The 18,372-nt window shown below is 32.1% G+C and overlaps 1 protein-coding gene across 1 annotated transcript; it reads right to left on the reverse strand.

Moving 5' to 3' along the window:
- Positions 1–715: 715 nt before the first annotated feature.
- On the reverse strand, positions 716–4,694 carry LOC114717062 (endoglucanase 11). The gene is made up of 5 exons (XM_028902146.1): positions 4,227–4,694; positions 3,902–4,114; positions 3,589–3,789; positions 3,109–3,363; positions 716–1,562 (listed from the first exon to the last, which is right to left on the reverse strand). Exons 1-5 carry the CDS (start codon positions 4,446–4,448, stop codon positions 888–890), a joined length of 1,566 nt encoding a protein of 521 aa, XP_028757979.1. The 5' UTR covers positions 4,449–4,694; the 3' UTR covers positions 716–887.
- Positions 4,695–18,372: the final 13,678 nt, after the last annotated feature.

Here is an 18,372-nt window from a genome sequence, read left to right on the forward strand (position 1 = left end):
TTTTTTTTTTTGTTTAAACAATAATTTGACATTCATTTGACATCAAATGAAACAGGGTAAATAAATATTCTTATTAAAATAATCATACCTTTTCACGTGTTAGAAGTAAGATGAGTTATAGACAGAGAGGCTAAGGGTCAATTCTTAATACTCTCAATATTTAAAATTTCACTCATTAATATAAAAATTATTTAACTAATTTAAATATATTTAAAAGTTAAATAAACTATTCAATTCCAACAAATCTTGACATGAATTTTTTAAAATATTCATGTATAACAATAAATTATACTCCTATGATACTATTTATAAGACACTTACAACATATTTCACACAGACAAAAAAAAAATCCCAAACTATATTAACTCTCCATTAAAATATAACAAGTTTTCAACTTTAACCCTATTTAATATATACACATTTAAAAAAAAAGATAAATAATGTACTCTATAATAAATGAAGAACAAAGAGTATATTTCAGTTTATAATTAGGTTTTGGATGATGTCTACTTAGAATTAGCCACCTCCACTACATATGGCCGAATGAAAGAAAGAGACAGAGAAAGAAAAAGGCCCAATCTCTTTGGATGTATTCTTCTTTGGAAAGGGACAAGTTTGCCCCATCTCTACTTCCCCTTGAAAATAACAGACCACATATCTTTTTTTTTTTTTTGACCGGAAGACCACATATCTATCATCACCAACCATCAGCAGTTTGTATGGCACTAATAAATAATGAATACATGTGAGCAGGACTTCCTATTCCGCGTTTGCCACGAAATCAATCACCAATGAGGAGGGAAAAAATATATATTTTTAATAACTTAGAAAGTTAAAATTGCCTTGTGAAACATGAATACTATATCACTATTTACCATATCATTAACTTAAAAGGAAGCAACCATAAGAGAAGCAGACTCAGGAACCATCAAGTTGTGGTTCTGTAAGTCCAGTAACTTGGCAAAAACTGCAACCAAAGGAGCAGTATTATATGTGCAGGCCTCAGTCTGCATGTAGTTATTCCTCCGATCCTCAAACTTGTCTCCAAGATCAGGCCCTCCAACCAGAGCCCCAACAACAACATTAGGGTTAGGTTCTTCATTACTGTACCAATGGTCATACCCTTGTGTGCACCCTATGAACCCTTTATTCTCTCTGTAGGACACCATTGATGCCCCTCTGTGATGAACCCTTTTGGGGTAATTAGACCCATAACCCACTAAGTAGCTCATGTTCATGGGGTTAGAACCCAAAATGTAGTCAACCTGTGACTTGGCAAAACCTAGAATTTCTTCAGGGCTAATGGTTACTCCGTTGCAGGTGAGTCTCTGGTTTGTGTTGTGAAGGAAGTCAGAGTATATAGTGAGAAGAAATGATGCTGTTGAGACGTATTGCATGTTATTCCATTGACGAATGTAGAGTAATCCTGCTGGGGTTAGGCCCACGTTGTTGTTGCTGCTGCCATTGTTCTTGTTCAGACATGAACACATGAAGAACTCTGCTTTTGATCTGTACTGTTCAAGCGTGTCAGCATAGGCCTTGTGTTTTTCTTCAACCAGAAACTGCAAAGTGATTAATCAATGAAGCAATGTCATAAATGAATTCTCATCATTCATTCACAGATCCTACGGACTTCTCAAAGTTATGGACTGGATTAGCCATCCATAGAAACTTCACAAGAATCTCAATTTAACCTCACATTTAGCTGTTCGAAAGTTAGGTGTCAGGACCAAGGCATGTGAGGGCCATGTGTATCAATCTTCAACCCAATATCAGCATCATCTTACACTACCACTAAAAAAGTTATCTTTGACATGGGAATGAGATCCTCTGAAGTTATGGATCCCTCTAAAGTTGGTCATCACATGTCTACTTTAAAAAGAAAAGAAAAAAGGAAGAAGAAAGACAATGTAAATTCACCAACCTCACCAAATTCAGACTTCAGAATCCCTCTCATCATGTTAGGCCTTCTATGGGAATTAGATTCTTAACTGTGCACAACCCAACTAATTGGATAGAAGTTATATCTTCAAATGAATTTTAGAAGAAATAGATAAACATAAAACTTATTTATGCAAGATTCACATGAGTACAAATAGTTTCTATCACTCTGTTTGTTTTAATTTCACTTAAGACCAAAAATAATAATAATAATAAAACAAAAGGGTATGCTATGCCCTCCGCAGGAGACAGGGTTATCTGTGGAGGTGGGGCACGCAACTCCAATCTCACTGCCCTCATGATTTGGGGGTCAAGATATATGCCCATCAGATAACCAATTAGTGGACTCAATTATTACCATTTTGACATTTTTCACATCATCGCATATTTGATAGACATCTATCTATATTCATTAAAATAAAATCAAATTTTTTATTTACTTTTGTAATTAAAAAAAAATAATATACGATACATAATTTGCTAATTTTCAAGTGCTAGTGTGAATTGGGATGAAAGTACAAGTCACAATCTCACAAGATAAAATATGATTTTATTTAAAAATAAATAACTATACAACTTTAACGTAGTAGAAAAACCTGAATCACGTGTAAGAAATATTAATGTTTCAAAAGTAAAAAGAAAAATTTAATATATTGTTGGATCAAAAAGTAAGGTATTCAGTGTTTGCCACCATTAATATTTGGACATTTGGCTCAGCCATGAGACGGACCACTTTAATTGTACCGTCATACGAAGAACCAGTAGCACATGGCTTGTGCTTGACTACATTTTCTTCCAGTTTTAAACTTTTAACCTCAACAGATAATATGCCTTAATTAGTGCACACTCCATGTATGACCTTTAGAAACCAAGCATGAAGGTGCCAAGATTTGAAGATTTGGTCCATCATCCAATTTTGAAATCATGTGAGAATTGAGGAACTTGGGGAGTAAAAAACAAAAACTGGTTTGAAAATCAAATTAAAGCAGAAGACATTGTGGACCATTATATTTTGACCCCTTTTGGAAGGAGACAGTTATTAGACAACAGAGAGTGATTCAAGGCAACTTTACCTTCAAATTTGTTCTAATAAACTAAAAGAGTCAAATTTGAAAAGGGACTGATATATACACAGAGAAACTGAGTTCAAAAATTTTTTTCCCATACCTTTGATGCTAAGACTTGAAGGCCAGCATATTTCACGTCCCAGCTGAATTCAGTGATGGCCCAACCAGTGCCACCGAAGCTATGACCATTGGAAATGACGTACTCAAAATACTGCTTCTTGTCGGTGGCTTTGTAAAGCCACATGGCTGCCCACAAAAGCTCGTCCATGTATCCACTCACCGACGCATAGTAACTCTTCACTACTCCAACACTTTCATCATACTTTCCCCTATACTTGTCTGCAAACTCAAACAACTACACAAAACAAAATATATACTTATCATGAATTGAGATACCTTAACCGTCTCTAGGAGAATATAACATGTTTGAACCTCAAATTTGACTTTGTTTCGCTAACATTTACACTAGAGAACTTTGGATTATTCCGATTCAAATGTTGTTCATAAAAGTGGCAGTCCAGGTTCAGCAGAAACTTTTTTCTGTATACAGAACAAATCAAGAACTTGAGAGCTTAATTACCTCTTGGGCATGATGCAGAAGAAGGTGGGAGTAATGTGGGTTTGTTTCTCTGAACATTATGGAGGCGGCAGCCATGGCAGCTGCCGTTTCTCCGGCCAGATCTGAACCTGGATTTTGTTCATCCACCTTGTAAGCTTGCCGTGATGTTGTCATGTCCTCTGGACGTTGCCAGCAATAGTGATCAGTGTCTCCATCACCCACCTGACACACAACAATTGTTTCTGATAATCAATTTCTAGTTGAATAACAATGAGTTTTGTTGCGTGTGGAAGAATTCAAATTTAAAAACATGTGTACATATGAATTCAGCTACCTCTGCCCATAACACATTCGGGCTAGTGTGAGCTTTGATGAAGTAATCAGTGCCCCATTTGATTGCCTCCATTGTGTGTTCTAATTCACCGGCTTCTGCAATCTGTTCTCTGTACTCTATAGCACCCCATGAGAGCATAGTGACAGTGAACGCCATTGGAAGCCCAAACTTGACATGATCACCAGCGTCATAATACCCACCCACCAAATCCACCTGCACAAAACGAACCTTCTTCAATCTTTGAAAGCGATTGGCATACTAAGAAAAGCTCAACCTCGGAATGTGAACGAATTGTGGGAAATGGGCGTTAAGAATTCGAGCTAACCCCTTGTTCAAGACCGTCGGTGAGGCCAGAATGGTCCCGCCAAGAGACCCGCTGGTTGTACGGCAGCCTCCCGGAACGCTGTGCTTCAAAGTAAAGAAGGCTTTTGGACAGAGCATCGGCATAATCAAAAGCTTGAACAGTATAAGTAATAGTGTAGACGATGAAGAAGAAGAGGCAAAACCAGCAATGCTGAAAAACTACAAACTGAATTTTCTCCTCCATTGATTGAGGTCCCTTCCCTCCTAAACCAAAAAAAAAAAAAAACCTTTTTTCCTTGTTTTAGGAGCGAAGGGAAACTGGGGAAAAGGAAAAGTGAGGCCTCTTGACTCTCTCAGCTCACAAGTGGTTTGAAATAGCTTTGAAAGCTTTGCCTTGTGTCAATGGCTATAGGTTCCCACTTTTGCGTGGGAGTCTCACATGAATGTGAAACTCTTTCCCTTGCTAGCCATATTTCCTTTCAACAGAAGCGTGATTTGTGCAAAGCTTTGATGTTTCTCTCTCTCCCTCAATTCTCTCTCTCTCTCTCTCTCTTCTGTGCCTGACGAGGAAAAGCGCCTCTAATGTGGGAAGTCTGCTGCACACTGCAAATTTCAAAGTGGCTTTTCCCTCTATTTATGGCCATAATTCTGCATATTTAACTTTGCCGTCGGGAGATTAGTTCCCCAACGTATATATCTATCTGTCCATATTTTTTTCGTCTTCTTCTTTTAATTATTATTAACAATATCACTTATAAAGTCTGGATCACAATTTAGTTAACATAAATAGTCTTGTTATATTTATTTAGAGGGTACAATGTGCATAAAAACTAAAAGATATCTAGTTCCATTTTTAAGAAGAGACAAAATCTGTTCATTGCTTAAATTATACAGAATTTTTCTTAATCATTATTGTTATCAAATTTTGATAGTGTACAATATTTACATGTACATTAAATTAAAATTCGTTTATTCTACGGAATTTAGCATTTTAGCCTTTGAGCTTTTGGTTAAATTTATTAGGAAATATTGTTGAATTAGATTGATACGGAAAAATATGTGTTCAAAATCATTCCAATGAAAAAGATACTTTAGACAAGAGTTTGGATCCCTGGACGAATCCTTATTTCGTTCGTTTATCAAATTTCGATTGTTTTCCAATAATGCAGAATTTAAATTTCGATTGTTTTCCAATAATGCAGAATTTAAATTTCTTACATTTTCAACTAAAAATAATTCTCAACAATTTATTATTAAAAAAATCATTTTAAAAAATCAGACTCTTACAAAAAAAATTTTAAAAATCATAATACAGTAAGTTCATAAATTGTCTCAATTTAGTATAAATATCAAAATAAACAATCAAATATTTCTACTCACAAGAAGATATCATTAGTAGGTAATTTTTAAATACTTTTGGAAGTAATTTTTAATCATGAGGTTTTGTTTCTACCACGGTGGCCCCTCAAAACTCAATCTATCTAAATTTTTTTATATATATAATACTCCCTCTAACTTTTAATGCTCTCTATTTAATTTGCATTAAAATTACTCCTTAACACAAACCTGCCTAATATACGCAATCTATAGAGATATTTTTTAATAAAAAATTCATAAAATTTAAAAGATAAAATGAACTGATCTCTTATATTTAAGGTCAACATAAATCTTTAATGAGATGTTACATATAAGATCTCAATAGGGAGTAATAAATGAATAAGAAGAAGGGGTGGCTGAATGGGCAATGTCTTATTATTTAAAAGGGAAAAACGGCTGAAGGAAGAGGATGGGATAGAATGAAGAAGATATAAATAAAGAAAAGGGAAGAATGAACAAGTATGATATAGAAAAAGGAATGTGATGGAGAGCTAAAGAAGTGAAGAGAGAAAGAAGGTTCGTGAGCCAACACAAGTCTCTTGGAAGGAGGGCTTTGCTAAGTTGGCCTCATAAATGCACCCCACAGTGAAGCTGCATCTGAATTATACAAAATGGTTGCGTCTGTCACATTTGTGTGTTATTTGCTGTGATCCAAAATTAGGTCTTTTGTGGGTAAAGTTGGTCACTATTTTGCATCAAAAGCAAAGTCCCTCCCTCCTCATTTGTTGCGTTTCACACGCTTTCATCTTATCATCCTCGCTTCTTTCACAATTCTTCTCACATTTTTAAAATCGTTAAATATACTAGTTTGGATCACTTATTATAAGAGTGAATTAAAGGTTAAATTTTAACTTTAAATATAAGATTTTAATTTATATTTTTTATTTGTGAGAGGCCTCAAATCATCTCGTCTCCTAAATTTATATATATGTTTTTTTAGAATAGTCTTGTTGATTATAAATGTTAAGAAAAGTCCTATGAGGGATAGTTTCGATAGACAAGACTAAATAAAACAACTTAGAAAAACCAAGTATATTTATCAATTGATTTTTTTAATATTTATAAATCAGTTATTTAACTCTTACGTTAAGAAATACAAGTAATATTTTCTTTGTGGTAGGTACAATCAAATAAAATTTAAATGCTTACCTAGTCTTATATGTAAGTGAGAGAAAAGATTTTTTACTCATTTATAAGTCATATTATTAAATTTTTATGATAAATTTTTATTTTCCTAGAAAGTGCATTATTGTATTGCTAAAAAAAAGTGTATAATTGTATATATCAAATAGAGGTAAAATTGTCAATGGGTAGTTGCCCTGCGCCAGTGCTATCCATTATATGTTTGGATGAGCTCTTGGGTCTGAGTTGGTATTAACATATTTGTGCATGCTCATATTTAATTGTATTGCATAAAAAAATGGAAAAAATTAAAAAAATTATTAATTTTTGAAGCAAAGTTAATGGGATCTAAATTAAGATAAAACATATTGGAAATATTTCACTTGTGCAAATGCCACACCAAACCGTATGTACATAAATTGATGTTAGGAAAGTTTTATACCTATCTAATTTGACCCACCTTACCTCAATTCAAACTAGAGAAAATTTAGCATGACATCTATAAATCCATTAATATTAAAAAAGGGGTAAAACTAATAACTAACTTCTAAATATATGTTCCAATTTATAGATATGTCCATGATGAACATGAAAATTACCTAATAATTAATTATATATATATATATTTTATTTTTGTTAAAATAGCAGTGTATGCCTACATTACACATGGTTCAAAGCTCATCCTACCCTACCACATGCAATTCCATCATTATTTCTCCACCTGTCCCTCTTCCTGCTCTGTCTCCTACGCTCGATGATCTGCCGATAATAACATCTTTCTTGCCTTATTTCATTTGCATGAATTTAATATTATAAATATGAGTTAAATTACATTTTTATTCTTAAGTTATTCTCCCAAGAACACTGATTCTTCTAATCAATCAAGCAATTCAATCTATTAAGGTTATATTCGGCTTCTTGCTATTAGGCATCATTCTTAGACGAGACGGGTAAATTAAATTAAAGGAGAGTGCCCAAATCTGAAAAGACAAAAGGATTGTTTTGATAATTATTAGCTTCTTTAAAAATCTTTATTTCCATCTCTTTTGCGGGCGGGAAATATTGAACTAAATGCTTTTATTCTTATACTTCGCCAAATTAAAATTTCCTTCTTGTGCTGCTTCAATGCTATGCTATGGGCCATGATAATATTGCTTAATTAATATTTCCAATAAATGTTAAATAATTTTAAATATAGTCTCATTTAATCATAATGGTCATTACTAATTAAGGAAAAAAATTAATGCATCTAGTATTAAAAAAAATTTCCACAAAGTTTCTTTCTTTTCTCTTTTTTTCTTTTTGTGATAACCATGTGATGTCGAATATCACAAACAAATGCAGATTCGAGCTTTAGGAGATATATTGTTCAATATTAATTTTATAATTGAATGGATGAACTCAACCTGATATATATTATCGATGGCAAAAAAAGCTTTTCATATATTATCAAATTTGCATAAAATGATTTTTCCTAAATTTTTAATATTCAAAACCACATAAAACCCATTTTAGCTTTAGAGTTTAGATCACATACAAACAACCAGTACATGCTTTTTTAAAGTTTGTTCGTGAAATTTTTTTAGTTTCTAAATGTGTGAAAATAAGCATTTATTATTAATTATCATCTTGTTATTTCTCACTCCAAAAAAATTCAATCCCTCCCACGCTTTCTACAATAGCTAGTTGAAGTTTGATTTGATTATATAAATATAAAATTTTGATCTTTTTTATTATTTTTTAAATTAATTTACCTAACTCATATATTAATATATAATATAATATTATATATGGGTTTTTAAGAAAGTTATATCATATTTACTATAATTAATTGATTGTTTTAGTCTTTTTTAATTTATTTAAATTAATTATCTTGCTCTTAGTGTAAAATTACTATTTTTAAGTACTATTGGGAGTTGCCAAACACTCCCAACTCTACATACTTACATGCATATATGCACATATTTAAAATTTTAAGTTTCAATTTCTTAAAAAATTTGAATTTGCTAAGTTGAGAAAAAGAATGTGCCAAAAGGGAGAAAGCCAACGAACGTTCACAGTATTTATTATAGAATGTTAAATAAATTCCAAACTATTCTGGATATAGAAGAATTTTATTGCATATATAAATTTGTTCAACTTCATTATATATATATACAGTACGCCTTTCTCTTTCAATAGCATTCAATTAATTTAGATGGAACGCTATAACCGACAATTGGAGACTGCTCTTGGCCTTGAATTTCAAATTTCGAATTCCTTGGACTTCACATCAATTGATTCACTTGCTTCCTCATCATGTACTTTTAAATGTCTTGAATATAAATCATATCACTGAATTTATTAGATGCATGTTATAATTTTATCTCTAATTTATTATTATGTGGAATATATAAATTTCTTTTTGAAAAGTATGTATGTATTAAAGTAAAGTTGAAAAATTATTAAATTTTAAGATAGATTAATGGGGCAAAGATTTTTCTTAATTCTCTGGTGAATATGTTAAAAGTGCTTTACAAATGAAATCATATAAGAAAAATAATATGAAAAAAAAAAGACTTATTTTTATACATTTTATCCATATAATTTTATTATAATAATATATTTACTGTGAAATAATCAGATTGAGCTGGCAAAAAAAGAAATAATCGAATTCCAAGTACTGAAAACTTGTAATAAGTTTTGTGTGATCAAGATTTTTTTTATGAAGAAAATAATGTTTATAATATATATATATATATATATATATATATATATAATCACATTGACAGCCATGCATCACTATCAAAATCGTTTGAATATGACCATAGGATTTTGGATACTGCTATGTCCACCACAGAAAGATGTCATTTTATTTTAGAACATCGCATGTTACATTTAAAAATAATATCTAACGATTCGTATCAAGCATTAATTATTCGAAAATAATTTAATATTTAAATTTTTTTGAAGTATATCGAAGTTATTGCTTCTGCTTTTCAAAAAATATTATTAAAAACATCCTTATACCATTAAAAACAACAAATTATACCTTTGAAAATTATCATCAGGTCAATTAAGAACCATTGGCAATAAGAATCACTTAAACAAAATTAAATTTTATGTTTTTTAATTTTTATTAGTATATCATAGTATTTCAGCTTTTTTTTTTTTTTAAACTACGTAATCGAATAACTTGAATTTGAAAATAAATGAAATGAAACATGGAAGAAGCTCTCATGGCTAAAGCATTCCGTTCAATGACATTAAGCATGTCTTTCTTATTATTTTTTCTTGGTTCATACTACCTCGGGTCCTAATTATAAGATCTAGTTGACTAATTTGAGAAGATTAAGGAAGTAAGTTAATTTAGTTATTTGTAATAAATAAGTATTGTCATTCCTAAAATATCATTACTAATTAAGTGTATTGGCTAAAACTATGATTATTAGAATGACTATCTTGGAAAAAAATACATAAATATGAGAGACAAAATGGATTGGGCTTTTATAATTAGGACCAAACTAAAAGTCAAACGGGGTCTTATATTAAGGACCAGAGGTGGTATCATTTAAATGCACACACGCACATATACATTTATGTTATCCTCCTTTGATTTTTAATATAAGATCTATTTAATTAATTTGATTAGATTAAGAAAGTTAGGTCAGTTAGTTGATTATAAGAAATATAACATGTTTTTTTTCTAAAATACCACAATCATCTTCCTTGATATCCCCTCTCTCTCTTTTACTTGATTATGGTTGAGAAAGTATCCATAGAGGTAATTTAAGAAAAAATGATAAATATGATAAATATGTTTTATATTTAGGACTAAAAGTAACCCAATAATTAGGTTATATATTAAGAACCAAAGGAGTATTTGGAATCTCATCTAATGTTGTCGATCACTAAGCATCTCTCCTAAGTTTTTTTTAAGTGTAAGATTGCGAATTTAACTATGGTAGTTTTTAAATGTCTGGTTTCAAATTCAACTTTACATGAATATAATCTATTAGGTGAAAAATCACGCAAAAAAATAGAAGCTCTCATGATGAATGTTGATTACACCAATCAAGTCAAAGTTGGTAGGATGCACTATCATGAGCATCATAATTATAGACAAAAAGAAATTAATTGATCATTTTAATAATAAATAGGGGACATAATTATAATGGCTGACCATGCTATAGTAGCAGTGACTGCATAAACATGCTTTAAGAGTTTAATTCCCCATGCATGTCGCCTATAAAGTGAAAAGCGTTGGCCTTTCTTCAATTCTATGTACAAATATATTATATTACTAGATTTTTAAATACTATTTCATAAATAACTAAAGAAAATAATTTTATCATATCTTCTTTTTGACTTCTCACCATCGCCAAGGAGTGCATGCATTATTCAATCCTTATTTTCTCTCTTTTTGCATTATGGTTTAGACATTGCAAAAAATTTGAAAAATACTGTGAGCTTGTTTGGATTGACTTATAAGTAACTTTTTAAACATGATTTACAGAATACGAAATAAATATATAATGAGAGTTTTATCTCAACTTATGTGAATTTACTTAAAAGTCCGTTTGGAACGGAACTCCAAACAAGTCCTGTATTATTAGCAGCACTAGGGTTTTTCTTTTTTTCTTTTTTTATTGTGCCGATGAGATTTTGGATCACAAGAAAAGGACACCGCTTACAGGCTTCGGAATTGGGAAAAAAAATAAAAAAGAAGAAATTTTTTGAGCATTTTGCTGGTGCGTATTGAAGAGGAGATATATATAAGCTCATCATGATCATAAATAATCATCAAAATAAATAAAAGGAGATTATGGAAGGGAATTAATTTTTTTAAAAAAATGTATGTATAATAAAAGGAAAAAGATTTAATTCATTATAACTTGTTTGGCAAACCCCATGATATGCCTTAAGAAAATATTTTGCTTTTTATGAGATAAAACTCTTGTTGCCGTTACCATACAGTAATTGCTTGAAATGAGATAATCAAGGACAGCATGAAAGATGACTCCTTTAGATGGCTTCATTTTTTTAATTGAGTGCCACAGATCCATAGGATAAATAGCCGGGATTCATTAATGTGTGATATCTCAGGATATATGATGAACGTGGGAATCAAATCCGAGATGATCAAATGCAAAATACCTTTCTTTTTTTTCTTATTTTTTTGGTAAGAAAAGAGGCCTCAGGCCCAAAAACAAAAAAAGTAAAAAAATCAAGGGGGCAAGCGCCCAGAGAGCAAAATACCTTTCTTAATGCAGAGGACTTTGTTTTAATTGAAGCACATTAATGAATGAATAGAGAAATGCAGTGTAAATGTGTAATACTATCCTCAAAGCGTAATTTTTAATATAAGATCCCAATTAATTAACTAATTTAAAAAAATTAAATAATCTCAAAAAAATATTTAATTATAATATATATTGCATGATCTCTCTGAAATAATTATACGTATCATTAGATTATAAATTATGCAAATTAATTTAAAAATAATAAATATAAATTATTTAAATAATTTATTTAACCTTTTTAATCTAATCAACTGGGTTATATATTAATGACAGAAAATACTACTTTGGTTTTATTTATAAAAAACTTTTGATAATTTTCACACATATAAAAAAAAACCTTGAACTTTGTTAATTTTCTATTAAAATTTAATAACTTTATAACTTTATTTCTATTTAATATAAATATACTACCTCCAGTTCTACTTATAAGACCTCACTTATAGTCTATAAATAATATCTTATAATTAGGACCGAATGTAATATCTTATATAATCAAAGTCAACATAATAACAAATGAAAGATAAATTATATATTGATATAAAAAATTTCTCTTACTATCTTGTAAATATGACTAAAAAATATCTTGTCTCTATCCTATAAATAAGACAAGAGGAGTAGTAAATTAATAAGAAATGAGATTTTGCTGGTAAAAAAAAAATAAGAAATGAGATTTTCAAAAAAAAAAAACAAACAGAGAAAGAGAGTGACAGGTGTGGATACGGGGGATTCCGAGACAGTGGGAAGGGGTGTCGGTGTGAGAGCGGGGATGGAATTTGGCTGTCTACTTTGCCAATCCCCAGAGGCCAGAGGGACCCCTTCGCCTCAAATCCTCACTCCTCAGGGCCCTCTATGTGGTCTGACCAACAAAAAAAAAAAAGCCCCTCTATTTGCGCTTCCGCATATGACAGCCCCTTTTCTTTGGGGCGCTCTTCTCCAATGTGGTCCCTCTCCTATTCATACCTTGGAATTTTGTTTTTTTCAACAGAGAAAATCACAGTGTAGTGTGAAGGACCGAATGTAATATTAAAAAAATCCCAAAATAAATGAAAAGTGTAATAAATGACAGTTATAAGTTCTTATTGCTCTTCATTAGAATTTTGGATAATTATATTATTTTTTAAAACTTATAATAATTTCTTCTTTTTTTTAAAAAAAAAAAAGACAGGTATTAATGTTTTAAGGTAGTAGACCCCCTGACAAAGCCAATAGGCGAGAAAGTTTTTAAGGAACATGTGCAAGCCCTTGGCATGTGTAAAATGTAATATACAGACCTTATGTAATATGCTTTCATAATTAATAAAATTATATTTTTTGGTCATTATTATGTGTCTGTATGGAAGTATACAATGTCTAGTATGTCGTACAGGTTAAAAAGGATTGGCTCTCTCACACAAGCAACCGCCTTTGACCTCTCAAGTGGAGTGAGCAAAGATAAGACATTTGTGTTCACCAGTAAAACGGCAAAGAATGCTGATATGGTAGGAAAGAAACACAAACTATATGTCGCCTTGACTAAAGTGTAGCAAGTCAAGATGAGATCCACATAAATAAAATTGGATCGAACCTTAGAATCCCACTTCTATAATATTGTAGCCAGATAACAAACTCTTTAATGTAGACGTCATAGATATAAGCAAAGCTGAAGAATTTGAGTTTAGACACTGAGTGTTCCTAGACTTAAGTTTGTATGGTATTAATAATAAGTTCAAAACGACATACGCTTTTATAATAAAAGAGTAATACCGTAGCATGTGTTTCATACCACATGTGTTGGAAGAACCGCAAAAAGGGAAGCACGTGAAAGATCCCTGTTTCGTTGCTGTGTGAGTCCCAAGGAGGAACAATCCTCCCATTGGTGTCTTTTTACTTTGACAATGTCATGAAGATGCGTTTCAGTGACTGCTACTTTAGCATGTTTCCTACGGTCATAATAGATGCGATCTAAGGTATTATGCTAAGAAAGCGACTAATTCATATCAAAGTGATATTTGGACGAAAGGAAGATTAACTGCAATATACACATCTATGATAGTGTTTGCGACATGTCCCTTATGATATTTCGTTATTGTGAGTGTGGACACTAGACATACGAGGAAGGTAATCTGAGTCAAACATTGACTCGAGAGGGATTAGATTTACCATAAAAAAGTGTATATAGGTAAATATAGGACATCTGAGGCATAATTTTAAAATTCAAGCTACATGAAGGAAAGGGTAACTTGTGCTGGTCCTATAAAAGGATTTCTAATACAAACACATGAGTGAATAAGTCATGCCCACGTGGTCACTATAAAACACTAAGTATGAAATTAAGGGGAGAGAAAGAGACTAGACCTATGACATCTAATCCACTAAGTGTGAGTGGGAGATATAGGAAAATGGGCCAGTTCACCCTTGGTGGATTGGATCCAAGCCCATTAACTTTGGGGTTCTTGTGCAAATAACAGAACCTTTGGGTTTCTAATTGTGATTTTCACCTTTTGTTTTAAATTGAAAAAGGGAGGGAACAATTAGAATAACGTGGGTATATGGAAAGTTTTTTCTTATTTTTGAAAAGACAATAAAAAATGACTTCTTCCCTCCCCCTCTGTTCTTCACTCAATGTGCATTTGTTGTGAAACAAAAGATCTAAGTTCATCATAGTAACCAAATCTCTACGTGGCTATCTGAACTTGAAGGACTATCTAGGTGTGCCGGAAAACTTATATCTGCATTATCTTATAACTGTGTCATAATGAATGACCCCGATTTAACATTATATAAAAGAGTTAGTTTGTAAAAGGATTTGAAGAAATATTAAAAAAAATGCATTAAACACTGGCTGGAAGAACAACACTAATTAAAGCTGTCATTACAGCTATTCCAGTTATCATGTGCAAACGATAATGCTAGCTACCAAAGAGACTTATTCTCATTGAGATAGAAAAAGAAAGTAGAAAATTCCCTTGGAGGGATCAAACTTGGAGAAAAGCAAAGGAGGACCAGCAGCAATAAAGAAACTTATGAAGCAAATACTTTGCTGAAAACTCACCAATAATAAAAAGGAATAAGTTGTAAATTTGTCCTAGATGTTGGTGCTTAGAAGCATTGGGTATCCGGAAGTATTTTTTGGCTCAATATTGCCCCGAAAGTTTTCATATCGTAACAATGTTGCTTTGGCCGTTATTTAGGTTAAGTTTGACTGTCAGTTGACCAAGTATGCTGAGTTGGCAAGTCCACGTGTTGTCCACGTCATTTTCTTTCTTGAGTTAAGATGCAAATTTATCCCAAAAGTTTTTACTCTGGATCACGAAGTATCCAGAAATTTCAAATTGTAGCAATATTATCCCAAATGTTATCCATATTAAGTTTGACCATTAACTAACTAAATATGCTAAGCTGATAAGTCCACATGTAATCCACTTTATTCTTTTTCAAGTTATCCACTTCATTCCTAGTTCATAACCTTAATGCCATTTCTCCCCACAAAAACAACTTTTTCCACATATATATTATTTTGTCATTTGCTCTTAGTTTAGTGGCTTTATAAAGATAAAAGTAGAGCATAAAAATATGGTAAATAATATATATAGAGAAGAAGCTCACAAGAATTCTTGAAAAATGTAAATGATGAAGTCAATTTCAAGAATAGCCATGGGTTTGGAAAACATAGAAGCAATAATTTTTCTAGAGTTAGTAATAAATCCTCACCTTTAGAAAAAAATGAGGTGGATTATACTTGGACCTATCAGCTCAGCATATTTGATTAACTAATGATTAAATTTAACATGGATAACAGTGGGGGCAACATTGCTACAATTTGAAAACTTCTGGATACCAAGCACTCTGAGAGTAAAAACTTCTGAAACAAATTTGCATATTTAACCTAGAAGAAAGAAAATGACATGGATGACATGTGGACATGTCAACTCAGTATAGTTGGTTAACTAACAGTCAAACTTAACCTAGATAATAATCATGGCGACATTGCTATGATTTGAAGACTTTCAAGGCTACACTGAGCCAAAAAATACTTCAAGATACCCAACACTCCAAGGCAAAAACTTTCAGGGTCAATTTGCACCTTAACCTTGATGAAAGTGATCTTTGAGTACTAGTTCTTAAATCCAAGTACAAATCTGGTGAGAAAAACAGAGAAGGGTATCACTAAGGAACAATTCTCACTAGGGAACAATTCTGGTTTCAAAATTGGTCTAGCCTGAAAAAGCACTCGCTGATTTTATACCAGGGACATCAGGAGTAGTAGAACTCTGATTTTCATGAAACATTGGCAGATTTTTGAGTGTGTTTGCCATCTCTTAAAATAACCATCTTCACATTTTACAAGATAAAATCCTTTCATATATTATATCGAATAGTGCAGAAGTACTTTTCTTTCAAGCTAATCCAAATAGACAACCAATTTTCTACCTTAAGGACAATGGAATTGCGGCAAACTGGGGGGGGGGGGAGTTTCCCTTCTCATTTATTAGTTGATATGATAACTCCAACTCGCATTCGCCCAATGGCTGTTTTGCACTTATATCTACTTATCTGATGTGCGTATGAATACACATGCATATGTAAATAACTGTTTTTAAGTTGATTTTTCTGTTGTTTTTCAATCGAAATAATTTCTTATCCTAAATAAGACCACAATCATTCAATAAATTCACTCATAATGTTTTTCAATTGCTATACATTAACTATTCATATTGTTCAAGTATTTTTCTCCTGTTATTTTGCCACTCATTACTATTTTTTGAAAAAAAAAATATTATGAGCTTCCAAGGCACTATATCAAGTACTTACATAAGCATGTAAGTCAACACAACTTTCTTTATATACTAACCTAACAATCACCAAGGGATACAATAACAAGTTTTGATATAAAAAATGATAACATGTTCATATTGTTCAACCAGTAGATGTTAAATTTAACGAAATAGGCTAATATTTCATAACAGAATAAAATAATATTTAATTTTCGGTGAGAGAGATATTTACGTTTAATACTGACGATGCTTTGAATATGAATACTTTCAATAGAAAGACAGGTATGCGTAACCAAAAAAAAAAGTTTCATATTGTTTGCTTATTATGAGATTTTTGTCATTGATTACAATTTTTTTTTTGGGATCTTATAGCGATTTTTTTTTGCCAACTACTACTTCCGGTTCTTAATATAAGACCTTATTTGACTTTTATTTTGGTCCTAAATATAAGACCCTAATCTATTTATCTTATTTGAGGAGATTAAGGAAGTAAGTTAAGTTGGTTATTTGTAATAAATAAGTGTTGTCATTCCTAAAATATCCTTGCTATTAAGTATATTGGCTAGAACTATCATTATTAGAAGGATTATCTTGGAAAAAAATGCATAAATATAAGAGACAAAATGAATTGGGGTCTTATAATTAGGACCAAATAAAAAGTCAAACGGGGTCTTATAATAAGGACCGGAGGTAGTATTTTAAAAACTAAAAATCTTCCTGCCCAGATAATAATGCGGCCCATCCACATCCAACGCCAGATAAAGTCGAAGAAAGCAAGTCGCGTACGCACTAGTCTAGAGCTGGTAATATGGGTTGAGCCCGCGGGCTCAACCCACCAACCCGCCAACAAGTGGCGGGTTGGGTTGATAAAAATTAGGACCGTTTTAAAATGGAAGTTTTGAGCCCATAACCGCCAAGCCCAAACCCGCGGCGGGCTAACCCGCAGGGTTGGCGGGCCAACCCGTTTAACCATTTTTTTTTGGGCAAATTTTTCCCTTTGCCTCTCAGTCTCTACACTCTTGGCCTAGTCCACAGTGCAACAGTGAGCAATCCATGTCCAATAGTCTAACACGGCAACACCAACATGGTCCCATTTTCACATTTTGCTTGCGTGTCGCACTCCTCCCAGACTCCCAACTCTCCTAGACCCAGTCTCCCAGTCGCCCTCGGCCAGTCCCAACTCCCAAGTCCCAAGTCCAAAGCCCCAAGCTCTCTGCTCTCTATCTTTGCTTTGCGCCTTTGCCCTAGCTCATGAGTGATGATTGAGCACTTGATAGTTGATACTTGATAGTGATTTGTGTAGTGACATTGTGTTTGTGACTTTGGTAGTGTTAATTTGGATTTATGTTTTAATTTGAGATGTTTGTTAAATTATTAAGGACATATCATGTTCATTTAATCATATGTTTAATATTTTGATATATTTGAAACTTAAAACTTGGAACTTTGGATGGGTTCCATGTTTTATTTATGATAATTTCTATTTGTATGTTTTATTTTAAGTATTTAGGAATTTGAGACTTTGAGTAGGTTTTATTTAAAAAAAAGTAAAAAATAAAAAATAAAATTTGGCGGGTTGGCGGGCCTAACCCGCCAACCCACCCTTGCGGGCCGGGTTGATAAAATCCCAGCC

Source organism: Neltuma alba, unplaced genomic scaffold (assembly GCF_004799145.2).
Source record: "Neltuma alba isolate B1F8T4 unplaced genomic scaffold, ASM479914v2 tig00011705_pilon, whole genome shotgun sequence".
NCBI lineage: Eukaryota > Viridiplantae > Streptophyta > Magnoliopsida > Fabales > Fabaceae > Neltuma > Neltuma alba.